The sequence below is a fragment of the Centruroides vittatus genome, unplaced genomic scaffold (genome assembly GCF_030686945.1).
Source record: "Centruroides vittatus isolate TY-2023 unplaced genomic scaffold, ASM3068694v2 contig_747, whole genome shotgun sequence".
NCBI lineage: Eukaryota > Metazoa > Arthropoda > Arachnida > Scorpiones > Buthidae > Centruroides > Centruroides vittatus.
In genome coordinates, this window is record NW_027122483.1 from 327,046 (window position 1) to 340,969 (window position 13,924).

Consider the following 13,924-nt stretch of genomic DNA (forward strand, 5'->3'; position numbering starts at 1 on the left):
TAAAAAAAATGTTATTTCCTACAATGCCAAATAAAATTTTTAGGCCATGAGATATCTGAAAGAGGCATACAGCCAGATTTTGACAAAATAAAATGTATTCTAGACTTCCCGAACCCTGCAAACGAGCATGAGATCCGATCCTTTTTAGGCCTAACAAGCTATTATTGGAGACACGTGAACGCCTATGCGAAAATTGCTAAACCTCTAACAGACCTACTTAGGAAGGAAGTACCACTTGAATGGGGACCAACTCAACAGGAAAGTTTCGAAAAACTCAAAGAAATTATGACGTTGGCACCATTATTAAAATCTCCTGATTTCACAAAACCTTTCATCCTTGCTACAGATGCATCCAACTTCGCTTTAGGAGCAGTATTATCCCAAGAAGAAAACAGCAAAGAGAAGCCAATTGCCTACACAAGCTGATTACTCAAAAAGCCTGAACAAAATTACAGCACAACAGAAAAGGAGTGCTTAGCCACTGTGTGGGCTGTAAGATATTTTAAACCTTACCTTTATGGACGCAAATTCACAATCGTAGACCCCTCCGATGGCTACTTGATTGTAAAGACTCTACAACAAACTCTAGATTATCTCGTTGGATTATTTTCCTTCAAGAATTCGACTTTGATATTATTCATAAGGCTGGAACCTCCCATAAAAATGCAGATGCTCTTAGTCGTATTCCGATTCGACAAATTAAAGAAGTTGAACCTATCTTTTCAGTACCTTAATTAGCAAATGCGCAACAACGTGATGATCGATGGAGATTACTCATACAATCCCTACAGGACAGAAAAACTACAGGAACGTGTAACAATTTTAACCTAGACGAATTCTGCATCAATGAAGAAAGAGCACTTTGCAACAAAAGGACAAATAAAATGCAAACGAACTGGTGGGAACAAATTGTACTCCCGACTACCTTAAAAGAATATGTCCTATTTACCTATCATGATAATCCTATAGCAGGACATCTGGGAGAACTAAAATTGCGAACTAAGATCGCCAAAGCATTCTATTGGCCAGAAATGGCAAAAGAGATCTGAAATTATTGTCAAAGTTGTCAAAGCTGTGCAAAGCACCGATGCTGAGGAAGACGAACTCAAGCTGAATTACAATTATTTACTCCCCTCTCTCATGTTTTTGAATGAACCGCCATGGACATTGTCAGACCACTTTCTCTTACATCTGGGATATGCGGAAGCTATCCCACTTCCGGACATCAGCAGTAAGACGATCGCAAAGGCATTCGTCACCAACATCATCTTGCGTCATTTAACGCCAACTCAACTCTTAACTGATAGAGTGCCAAATCTTATCTCAAAGATGTTCACAGAAGTATGCAACCTATTGCAAATAAAACGGCTCCTCACCACCGCCTACCACCCTGCCTGAACGGTGTGGTCGAAACATTTAATAAAACCTTGATTGACATCTTATCTCACTATGTATCGCAAGATTAACGAGATTGGGACGAATGGATCCCTTACGCCTTATTCGCTTATAATACCTCCGTACATTCATCCACTAACGAGAGTCCCTTTTTCTTATTATACGGGAGAGACCCAACATATCCATTTGACCTAGTAACTAGTCTGGCAACGATATCCTACGATATAGACGACAACTTTGCCTCTGAATTACGTCAATGAATGAGACACGCCCACCAAACGGCTAAACAATACTCAAAACAGGCCGCCGAGACGAGACAAGAACTTCATCGCCGTCAAAATGAACCTCCTCGTTATTACGTAGGAGATAGAGTGTTATTAAAGGAAGTCGTCACGCCTAAAGGCCTAAAACAGAAATTAGCACCAAGATGGTCAGAACCTTACCGAATTATCGAAGTCCTCGGTCCTGTTAACTTTACGATAGAAAACATAAAAACGAAAAGGAAATTAAATATTCATGCCGATCGAATTAAGCCGACAATTGTCTGACAGGAATTTCACCTTAATGCTGACACGATCGACGATCAAACCATTTTATCACCAGAACCAGACACATTAGCAGCGATGCCACAGCCACTCGATTATACCGATCCTTGGGATGAATTTATATTGGACTCTATACCCACTATGCAACCGGCAGAACCGACAGAACCGGAAGACAGGAACTAGACTGATGAACCCGAGCCGAAAAGCGAAGTTTCCGAACTGGAAACAGAGGAGGAACCGGAATCTACTCCTCCCTATGCCCTTCGAAGTCGAGGGCCTGTTGCTGACCAACCATGGGTTTAGCCTCGACCCACTCGTAGTCGCATACCACGTTTTATTTCTCCCGCTACCAGTTGGTTTTGTCCTTCCCCTAACTCCTCGTTTCTTTATGTAACGGATAACTTAATTGCAATCCTTTTCAAAGACCCCATATTAGACTCGTAGTCCTAGATTGCGACCATTATAATCGAATTTTATTTCCTTATCGTTCATTTTGAATATTGTCTTTTGTATTATCCTTTGAGAGAATTTTTACATTTTATCGTCGTAGATTTTAACTTTGCTTTTAGAGAGAGAGTAATTCACTAATCTTGTATTCCTACATACCTCTATTTCAAACCCAGTGATTGTTTTAAACACAAAATTTTTACTAACATTATTTTTTGTGAATCAGGAACAGTGCTTTCCCGTCACCCTATCCAGAGATTGCTGATTCACGCAATCCTACAATCACTCAACCGATTATCCGTACCAACGAATTAACCTTTACAACGGATCCTGCAACGATAACGTATAAATTATCTGCAAATTCTCCAGCAACCGGAACAGTTTATATCCATAGTTTCTTAAACATAACTTCGTCCCACGGACATTCCACAAAGGAAACTTTTACAACCAATTCGTCGAAACCAAAAAATTCCACAGTACACCCTCGACCAATAAACTTTGGACTCTAACCTCGTCTCCCAGTCAACGAGGACATCACCCGAACAACCAACGAACTGCTTCCAAGAAACCTGAGACTGCCGTCTCCTACCCTCAAGCCATAACATTGTCACGCATCTAACATGCGCTGGGATTTATTTGTATAAACTTAAGATTATATTACTATCTAGCGTGGCTAAGTCGCTACACCTTGTACTGAATTATAAACTTTATATTAATTGTTTATAGAGAGAGAGAGACAGAGAAAAGAAAAAAATCACATTTGTAACCTTACCTCTCTTCATTGCCACACCCTCTTTCCAATGGAAATTTTTACGTAAAGTAATTTCTATACGTATAGTACTAGACTTATACCACCCCGACAGTTCTTAAAATCACACGATTTAAGTATGATTTTAAAGAAAGCGTAGAGTGAATGTGATTTCTGGAATTCCATCAGAGTCAAAATTGTAATAATTTTCCTTATTGTAAACATCCTCGATAGAAAAAAATTCCTAGCCAAGAAAATATGCGTTCCTGGCCGTATAACTGTCAACTATCCATTGTTCTTAAGCTGTATACAGATCATCTTGCAACTTAAGTTTATAGTTAACGTTCGAATTCGTCATATATTTTTGGTCCTGGGAACACCTATGACTGAAATCGCGATCAACCATCGATCACGTGACCAATTTTCCCAGCCTAAAGCTATAAAAGCCACTTCTTTCTCCCCTCAGATAAGTCTTTTATCATCTGCCGGTCCAATGCAATCGCAGGTCGTCACCGCTCTGGACTTAAGTTCCAGCGTCACCGCGCTCAGTTGTGACTTTATAAAAGTGTGCCATTCCCGGATACCGATATACACTTCTTGGATATCTAAGTGCTAACTCAATACAGAAACTAATAATGAGGTATGAACTGAACCTGTAAGTTCTCTCTCGAACCCTACGCGAATTAGGAAAATTAGTCAATTTTTGTAATTGTGTCCTTTGTTTAATTCCAATAAATCTTGTTTTAATAGTTAAATGGTGTCCTCTTTGACTCGAATATCTCTTCGCCTTATCGTCGACCCCATCTCACCTCCCATCTACTCGCCCGACAAGAAGAGTCCCGACGCTCAGGACCGAAATCGTAAACTTAGCCATCTTGACAAGTGAAAGGTCAACAACCTGTTGCCTGAAAGGGAAGATATGACTTCCTTCTATTTCTCTCGATCTCACATATATTTGTTTTGTAATTTAATCTGCAAATGCAAAATACTGAACTTATCAAATTTTAACTCACTGTAAATGATTTTAACTTTCACTTATTGACATCAGCTTTGTCAAATTTTCCAGGATTATGTTATCTCTCAAGTTCAGGGAAGAAAGACTTTGTTTATTGTCTTCAGCTATAGTAATAGATTTGGCTAAACCCTCACTGGTGAGCAAACTGCTAATCGTTATATTTCTTTGTTTGCAGAAACTCTTTTTTTACTAGTAATGAGTCAAATGGTTAACAAATTCTTTTCGTGCACTCAGTGAATGTATTCTTTTAGATTCGCATCTAGTGTTGCCAGTAATGAATTGTATAATTTTATTTTTAATTTTTTGCTATATAGTTGTACACATTTAAAAAATAAATATCACTCGAAATATTTACAAAAATGTAAAAATTTGTTGCAGATTGTTTACACAGAAATGTTTTCTATACGAAAAATTAACCACTCGAAAAAATAATGTACAGACCACCAAATATTCTACATGATGTAAAATGAGCAATTTTAAAGCTGAATAATTTTTTAAAAAGTAATAAAATTACCAAATAAATATTTTGTTCACAATTACTATATTCATAATGCAAAATACTGTTGTAAATTTTCATAATAAGATTTTAAAAAGCAAAGATGATCGATATTCCATTTACTCAATCCGGTTCTTATTTTAGTAATAAAAGATATTGCTTCCGAGAATGCCCTTTCGATTCAATTGATGTGGGTGCAGTTGTCTTTAATGCATTTACGACGAAAAACAGATGTTATGTGTTTTCTTGTTATTTTGCTGTCTAGTATTCTTGATTTGTCTACTTCGGCTGCTTTAATAACGGCATCAAACTTATGATCCGATAATTCAGAAGTTCGTTTGGCTTCAGGTTTATAAAGAAAAACTTCTTACTTGCATACTTCATACTCGTTTGTATCTTTGCCCAATTTGCTGGTATGGTACAGTTATTGAAGTTAATGGGCATGGTTGAAAATTAAAGCAGCATCAGCACATTTATACAAGATGTTACGGGATCTGACAAGTAAAGAGTTTTCATAGTCCTGCCACAAATATGCTACATATTGATTATTAACAATCTACGACATTCCATAACCAGCAATAATTTAAAAAACTATGAAGAGGCTTAAAATTAATAAATACAAATGCATTCTGACAGTTAATCATACTTTTTATTTTCAAAATTTCCTCAACCTTAACATAAAATAAAAGAAAAGTTAGCTTTTAAGAAATTTACGAGATTTCCCGGGATGAAACGAATATCCTTAAATATTCACCGTGTTAGAAAAACAGCCAGTATTTCGTTGGAGAAACCCCACCACACACACTATACAAAAACACGGAACATTACAATTGAATAGAAACACATACATCACACTCAAAAAACCACTATATTGAATACATGTCATATTGTTAGGAAATTCTTGAATTCAAACCCACACTGACACACTTATATAATTTTTGTCTAGTTTCGGTTGCTATGCTTTCACTCTGGTCCGGCATAGTACTCAGCATGTAGTGACAACCGAGTATAACTCATTAAACACGATGTAATAATAAGCGCAGAGCCCAAACAGTTACGAGTTGAAAGTTGAAATTTGTAACATAGATACATACTTTATCAGAATGCAAAAATCAGATGATCCTCTGTATAAAACGTATACAAGACATCTTAAAATAACACCCATTAAGTTCTTCGGTGAAGCTGTATTATTATATCTGTGGTACACTGGCTGGTTTTATATTAGGAACAATACAATCTAAACAGCAATCAGATATTTTATTAATTCAATTAAAGGATTTCTTTTAATAAAAACTGTTAGAGGAATTTGCCAAACTTTCTTGCGAATTTTGTAAAAATAAATAGAGAAATTACAAAATACCTTACAATCTTAAAACGATTTACGTGTGCATATTTAAAAAGATATGCAATAAAACGCACAGTAAGTTACTACCCGTTTAATACTATTGTGACCGAAGGGTCGGCATTACGTCAAGACTGACACAACTGCATCTGGAGATAAAACAGAAATCAAGATAGCGATTATGTTTCGTTCTACGCGCGAGTGGTCACTCTTGTATGCGGGTGATTTCAGAATGGAGGAGATCCCAGAGAGAGCATGTCCGAAAGAAATGCACTCAACTACAGAGTGAACGTAACAAATACCCGTTTATTTACACACATAATTATACACTTTGACTAAAATAACGTTTAATTCATAAACGTCAATAAATTCATTTAGGAGTCTTTAAGCACGAAAGAGACAGATTGTACTTAGGCGCGCAATGATGAATACCTGTAGTTGTTGATTTTTCTTGTAGGGGTTTCATACACTTGCACAGGCGAACTTTTTCAGTTGGAGAATGATATTGTTTTTGGCCGGTAAGATTCTGGTCACTGGCTATCGGCTGCGATGAAGATGTTGGTAGGCGGTGTATCCAAATCTGGTGCGAACACCCAATGTCGACTAAGTCTCGATGATAGACAAACGAACTATTGTCATCAATCATTTTTCTATAATTTGCGGGTCTTTTTCTTTAATTCCAATGCCCTTTTTAGGCAATTTTAACTAGATAGACCGAAAGCGAGTTTTTGTGTGATACAATCAATAGTAACGCAGTCAGATGTGTCATCTCTGGACAAGAAAGCAAATACGTGTAAATATTGTTTTCGACCCATATTTTCTCCTTTTTTCTACGCACTGTTGATCTCAACTTTTTCTATTACGGTAAGAACATACATTTTCACGTTGACACCGAACGTAAAACAATTGCAGTTGCGTGACATAAGCGAATTGCAGTAAAGTGACGTGTGATTTTCTTATACACGACAATTTTTAGGGTCATCAATTATTATTTTGTATTTATTTATTTTATCAGTTTTATTCAATAGTCATCCAACTCCATTCTAATAAGTTTTTAAATAATTAATAATTAAACTAGAAAATACCCCAATGTATTTTTTAGTTTCTTTCTAAAATATATTTAGTTTATTACCACTTTTACATATTTAATTAAACTCAGCAGGGGATTTTTACATATTACTGATAATAATGACGGTTAAATAAATTAATGTGTCTATCTCTGCACGACACTTTCCGTACATTATGCCGTTATTTTATCAAATTATATTATTTTAAAAAGAAACAAATACATTTGAATTTATTTACCACGTAACAATGCAAAACTTACATTAATTTTTGTTAAAGAGAAACAATTGAGACAATTGTAAATTCTTTTTCAATATGTCCCGAATTCATTTAAGATATTTTAATTTGCGAAAAAACAAACCTCTCTTGGTTATAAGAGATGCCACTCGCTGTCCCCTAACTGTAGTCATCTGTATTGTATTATATATCTTCTTTCTTTTCTGTAACAACAGTAAGTAATATTGACTTTATATTAATATCCAGAGAAATATATTTTTAATGGAAGAAAATTTTTTTCGATAGTTTGCGCCTCTTCACGGAGAATTGGATTCTTTCAGTGTTTAAAGTTAAAATTCGATAAAATTTTTAAACGGTGGTTAAATTGTGGACAAAATTCTTTTTCGATTTGCTATTTCGATTGTTCTTTCAGTGTTAATGACTGCGATTTGAGTGAAGAATTCAAATATGAATTTCTGTACGATGGTAAGCATATATCTATAATTAATGTATTTAGTTTCATTTCATTAAACTTATTTTCTAATAAATTCTGCAGAATATTGTGTGTCCAGTCAAATATTTGGTATATTTTGCTGCCAGAAACAAAGCAAAGGGTGTATCTGTTCCTGTTTTTCGTGCTTTAAAAGTCTTCCTTTATATCTAATGAAAAATGTTAGAAATTGTTTTACGAGTTTTCTTTTATCGTTAATTAATCCGTATTTATATTATTTTCCGTGCATTGGTTACCTTGGCATTATCATTTTTGCTTTATTATTATCAAAAGTATTAGACCAGTTTATACGTCGTTGTCGCCAACGCAAGAAAAATGGTAAAACAATACGCATTAATTTTTCAAAAGAAATGAAGAAAAAACAGAAATTAAATAAATAAACATTATCTATAAATTAAAACTGTACATTTTTAAGTATATGTTACGCTTTTTATTTAATATAAAGTGAACAAATCCGGCAATAAGCAGTATTTGTGGAAAGTTATATTGTTCAATAGTATATGATGTCAAACCTGACAAATTCATTTTAACAGTACATAAAAAATTGAAAAATTTACAATTTACAATAGATTGTAAATTGTTTACATTTGTATTATTTTCCTAGGTTTAAAAAGTTTTGTACAAAGAAGCCAAAACTCTTAAAAGACAACATAAAACCCTAAGTAATTGTTTACATTAAATACTATATTTAAAATGTTTTTTAGAAATTCATTTTAATCCTACCCTCTACATGGTATTCTGTTTGAAATTTCACATAAAATTTATTAAAACTATTTGAGATACGTGCAAACATTGGTAATTTAAAATTAAGTGATAAAAGTACTGTCAGGTAATGTCTTGTGGTTCCTTGGCTTTTGTTCTTGTGACTTTTATAATAATCGGTTCCATTAACCATGTGACAGAAGCCATTAGACAAAATCCTCCGAAATAAAAAAAACATCGCATCGTAATTTCCTCTGACATCTCTGAAATAGCCTGAAAACAGAATTAATATGTATTTTAATCTATACAATTTTTTGAATTTATTAAATATAAACAAGTTACATCTGGTTTTAACTCGTTAACTTATGGCAACGCAACACTTGGGCCATCTGCCTAGGGGGTTGCCTTCCGAGCGGTCTTTTACGGGAAACTGGTTCCTATTTAGGCGTTACAGACGTAGAGAAAACCTGGAAAACCTCATTTGGGCAACCCATTCGAGCGAGGAGCGAACCCACGACCGAACTCCCAGGGTCCAGGGTACGAATACCGCTTGGCTACTGGCAGGCCGCTTTGTTTTTGGATCACCTCTCCGTGTGTCAGTGCAGGAATCGTCTGTACTGTACGTGTCCAGCAACTTTAACGATTGTCTCTTTTTTTGCCCACCATGTTCATGGATAACATCTCTCTTTCCAGCTTTGATTCAATTTTTTTATGATACGATTAAGTCGCACAATATTCTAGCATTTTGATCAAAGCCAATATGTATCGGATTTGGGCTAATAAATATATTACCTTCCCGGCTGGTATATATAACAGAGAAAAAGTATGGCAACCGGTTAAAAAATGGCCCAGAGAATTTTACATTTTTGGACACAGGACCCTCAAACATCGAGAAATTTTGATAAATGTTTGTTTATCCCTTATTTGATAAGATTAATTAATTGTTACTTCCCAGGCTGTTATGTATACGTAACATGGGAAAGTATTTGAATCATGAAAATTTGACTCTCTAGTTCTTTGCACATTTCCACGATCTCCTGAATTCGAAAAACTAAAAACACACCGAATAAACTATGTAGATATGTACGTATAAATATGAGCTGTGTGTCTGTGTTCGCATCTACATCGCTTAATATTTCATAATGAAGTTAAATTTTAAATAACGAAATTTTGCATGATCGGGCATTGATACTATTAAGTTTCGATGGTGAAAGGTCGAGCTATTGAAGAGATAGAGAGAAGTCATATATCTCAAGACGAGTAAAACGTAATAAAGAGTTTATTCGTTATCAAATTTTACAATCTTTTATAAAATTTTTTCCTGCCCTTAGCATTAAGTTTTTGTCATTTTATAGTAATTAAAAATATAAAAATTTCTAACAAAATCTGGTAACAGATGTCACCCAATTTAATGTTGTTTAACCACAGTATTCCACACGAATTGGAAATTCAAGAAGATATTGTTAATCTATTGTCTAAGTAATTAAATGCGGTTGATTTATCAGGGCATAATATAGTTGGTATTTTCCGTTTTCGAGGAAAAACTCGGGAATTTTACTGCATACAGTTGTCGTTTTGAAAATGTCGAAATTATTTAGGAAGTAAATAATGGAGTAAATAATGGAGTTTTTAAATAAATAAATAATAGAAAACTGTTTAAAATGAAACCTCATAACAGCCGAAAACGTTACGCAATTCTCGTTGCTAGATTTTTTCGTAGTCTCTCGTTACAATTAAACTGCTGAAAAAGTATAATGACGTGTAGAAAGCTGGAATTAGAAAATGTATCAACTGCAGACTGAACATTATTAATTTTATCACCAGATTTTGCGGTATTCTGTATAAAAATCATATTAATAAAAAAACCTTTGCTATAAAATTCTGTTTTGCTCATTCTAGGATAATTAGGATTTCTAACAATAAACTATTTAGAGTAAGCCTATAATAAAAATTTAATATCATGGCTATGTATTTACATACTAGAAAAACACTTACCTAAAATACTTGGTGAAGAGAAATGAAGGAAACCGTTCAATGCTTTTCCTGTTCCTATTCCTAATGGAAGATTTTCTAATCCTAAATAATCAGTGTATAGTGGAGAAACATTTATAGTCAAACAGATGACTGTAAATCCAATACAACAAGCTGTTACGAAGTAAGCAATTTGCGTTTTCCAAAATGGAATTATGACGTACGTTGACGCTTGCAGAAAAAATGCCAATGCTATCATCGTTTTTCTTTTCATCCATCCCAAATCTACTAACCATCCACAGCATAATCTTCCACAAAGTAGAGTAATTGAAATAGTAGAAGGGATGTAAATAGCAGTACTTTTATGTATTCCGCAATCAATTGCATAGTCCATCACAATAGTGAAGTATATAATATAAGTTAAACTAAATACAGCTATCGTAATCCAGATGGTGTGAAACATTACGGTACGAAATAATTCCAAAAAGGATAATAGAACTGTAACTACTTTGACGTTTTTATCGTTCGGTGTTTCGTTTTTACTTTGTTCGAGAGATGGAGGGTCTGGGTATAAAGAAATAGCTACAAATGCTTGCATAAGAAATCCCGATAACAGAAGGAAGCACCCCTGTATCTCATATCTATCTATTAGAATAGAGCTTATTATAGGAAATATAATTTCTCCTGTAGATATGCCTGCATATACAACACCAACTGCTACAGTTCTGTACTTTTTAAAACATCGATTTAACATAATGTTATTGACATTATTAATCATACCAACTCCAAATCCTATAAATAAAATAAATGATACGTTTATCTTAAATGTCGTGTGTTAGCTGTAAAGAAAAAAAGAACAGTACTTTCCTAATAACGCTCCATACAGTATAGAAATTGCGAGAACACTAGAAATAAAATAGCATCCTGCTAATCCAATTGCACTAAGGGCGATTCCGATAAACGCTAACGTTTTCAGTTTTATGAAATGTGATAGAAATCCAGTACACAGGGCTAAGGAGGTTAATTTTAAATGAGGTTAATTTTAAAAATGAGGTTAATTTTAAAAAAATAGTTATCTGAAAAAATAATAAATAATGCATAAAATACATATATTTTATATACCTTACCTGAAATTGCACCCGAGAATTTTCTAACGCTAAATGGCCATGCAGACTGTTTACGTAGTACTTCGAATTTTGTTGTAATGGCAAAAAATAAAACCCCGGACGATCCCATTATCATTCCAATTAAAAAAACAGAGCAGCAAAATGAAGCGACCAAAAATATCCATGCCCCACCTTCATCTGGTTTGCGAAGCTTCATACTTGTAATAAAAATATCCAGCCCTATCAATAGTAAAGAATACTTATGAATATCACTGCATATTAACAACGGCCGTATTCATAATAAAGAACTAAAACTTCAATTTGAAATTTCTGAAATTAAGTAACTACCATTTACAGTATAGCATCGATTAACCGACTTATCGGTTAACCGACCGCGTTCTAGTCGGCAAATTCAAATGTTCCGTAGTGATGTGGCGCTACAATATTTGGTTATGTCTTGGCTACTTTAATATTATTTTTGTTAAATTTTTGCATGTTTTAGCTGGCAGCACTGGCTCGACCATGAAAAGGAGGCTAGTATTTAAACCAGGCCTAATACGCTATACTAATAATGTATTTTTTCATACTTTTCGGTTATCCGATTTTTCAGTTATCCGACCAACTCCAGTCTCCAATTAAGTCGGATAATCGATGCTCTACTGTACTCTATTTCTAGTACATAAATGCGTATTGATTAAGAACTAACTCTTCATTCCTGATTAAGAATTTTTCCGTTAAAGTTCATTACAAAAATTCAAGGTGTTAAGAGTTAACTTACAACAATAAAGACTGTAGAGTTGAATCCGCTGATTATAACTACTTTGAAATTCGATTATACTAATGATAACCAATAGTCAGCCAGCACCATTCTTCTGTTTAAAAATCAGGTTGAAATATTATAATGAAACATTATTATTTGTAAGATGGAAAAAACATTTACAAGATTATAAGATGATTTTTTTTAGAATTTAGGTTTATTTTTGGTATAATTAATTGGGCAGCAATTTGAAAAGATTGAAAACATAAAAATTCTCACAGTCGTCTGTCTGACGGTCTGTCTTTCCTTATGTCTGATGCAAAATAAATCTCCAAGTTATTTTAATTTAAATCTTTTCCCCAAAAATGCAGTTATTACCAGCGCAATTCCATTGCTAACGGAAAAGTATGAAGTAGACGTGTAGGACACTGCTAATTTGAAGTGGAAAGCATATATTTTAAATGAAATAAATTAAAACTAATAGTTTCTTGCCTATACACCATACTTTTCCTTTAACGATAGAACCGTGTCGGTCATTTATTTAAATCCTTTTAGGGAAAACATATTAAATAGAATTAACATGACTTTCGGCGTGCATCTGAAGTTCACTATACAGTAAATCTGAGTTTCCTGTGACTACAGCTTTAATATCTTGTCTTTTCTTTCATCTATCCAACTCCTTTCTAGAAATTAAGAAAAGACAGACAGACACGGTGAAAATTTATAGGTCTATTATATTTTCAAATTGTTGCCTAATGTGTTAAATCTTTCAATGTATTTAAAAACTTGCACATTATCATGTAAAGTGTTGTGAGTTATGAGGGTAGTACGAGAAGATACTGAAGAAGCATCAGAATATATAATTCGATCCGAAATGCATTTCTTATGTTATCCTGTATTTGAAAAATACAATATTTTAATCGTTTTAGCTGGTTATTACAATAACCGGTGACACCCGACAAGTATGCTAGCACGAGCTACAGTGGATAGAACACGAATGTACTACGGTTTCCAAGAGAAGTGTTTTGATAAATATACTTCTACTCATCTCCCAGAGTTTTTGGTTCATGCGATTAGTGAGTTTATGTTAATTTTTCTAATGAAAATACGCTTAAAGCAGTTGTATACTTGTTGAGAATAATAAAGCACACGGACAGTTTATTAATTAATACTGCTTTGAAGATAATGATAAAATAATGATGTTTTGGGATTTTAATTCTAATAAAATTTAACTATTGCTCTGCGATTGCAATAAGCAAATTTAATTCTCTTACTACTATTATTACTACTTTTAGGTCACAGATGTCAAACAAATATAATTTTTTTTTATTCAATAAAATTTTCACACAGTTCTACTTATTTATGTTGTTCGCCATACCTAAACATCAGCACTATGCCAGATGTTTGTACATTTTTTTTATCTCTTCAAGCAGATACAAAATGTTCATCTGACAGTAAACAGAAAATATTGCAAATGTTTTCTTTATAAATATTTATTTTCGATATGTTTAGCAATTTATTTATTCAAATTTAATATTGCCTTACCTATTATGTAGCTCATACACCAATAGTGCATTCCTTTTGTACGTTTAGCTTAAATTCACAACA

At 33.8% G+C, this 13,924-nt stretch overlaps 1 protein-coding gene and 1 long non-coding RNA gene across 2 annotated transcripts; one reads left to right on the forward strand and one right to left on the reverse strand.

Annotated features, from left to right (window-relative positions):
* The first annotated feature begins 7,340 nt into the window (after positions 1-7,340).
* LOC136981146 (uncharacterized) lies at positions 7,341-8,216 on the forward strand. The gene is made up of 3 exons (XR_010881655.1): positions 7,341-7,504; positions 7,576-7,755; positions 7,826-8,216. It is a non-coding gene; the product is annotated as an uncharacterized lncRNA (long non-coding RNA).
* A 264-nt stretch (positions 8,217-8,480) lies between these two features.
* LOC136981183 (monocarboxylate transporter 13-like) lies at positions 8,481-12,430 on the reverse strand. The gene is made up of 5 exons (XM_067277465.1): positions 12,338-12,430; positions 11,581-11,799; positions 11,312-11,464; positions 10,478-11,236; positions 8,481-8,755 (listed from the first exon to the last, which is right to left on the reverse strand). The coding sequence occupies exons 2-5, from the start codon at positions 11,774-11,776 to the stop codon at positions 8,481-8,483; spliced, it is 1,383 nt and encodes a 460-aa protein (XP_067133566.1). The 5' UTR covers positions 11,777-11,799; positions 12,338-12,430.
* Between the last annotated feature and the right edge of the window lie 1,494 nt (positions 12,431-13,924).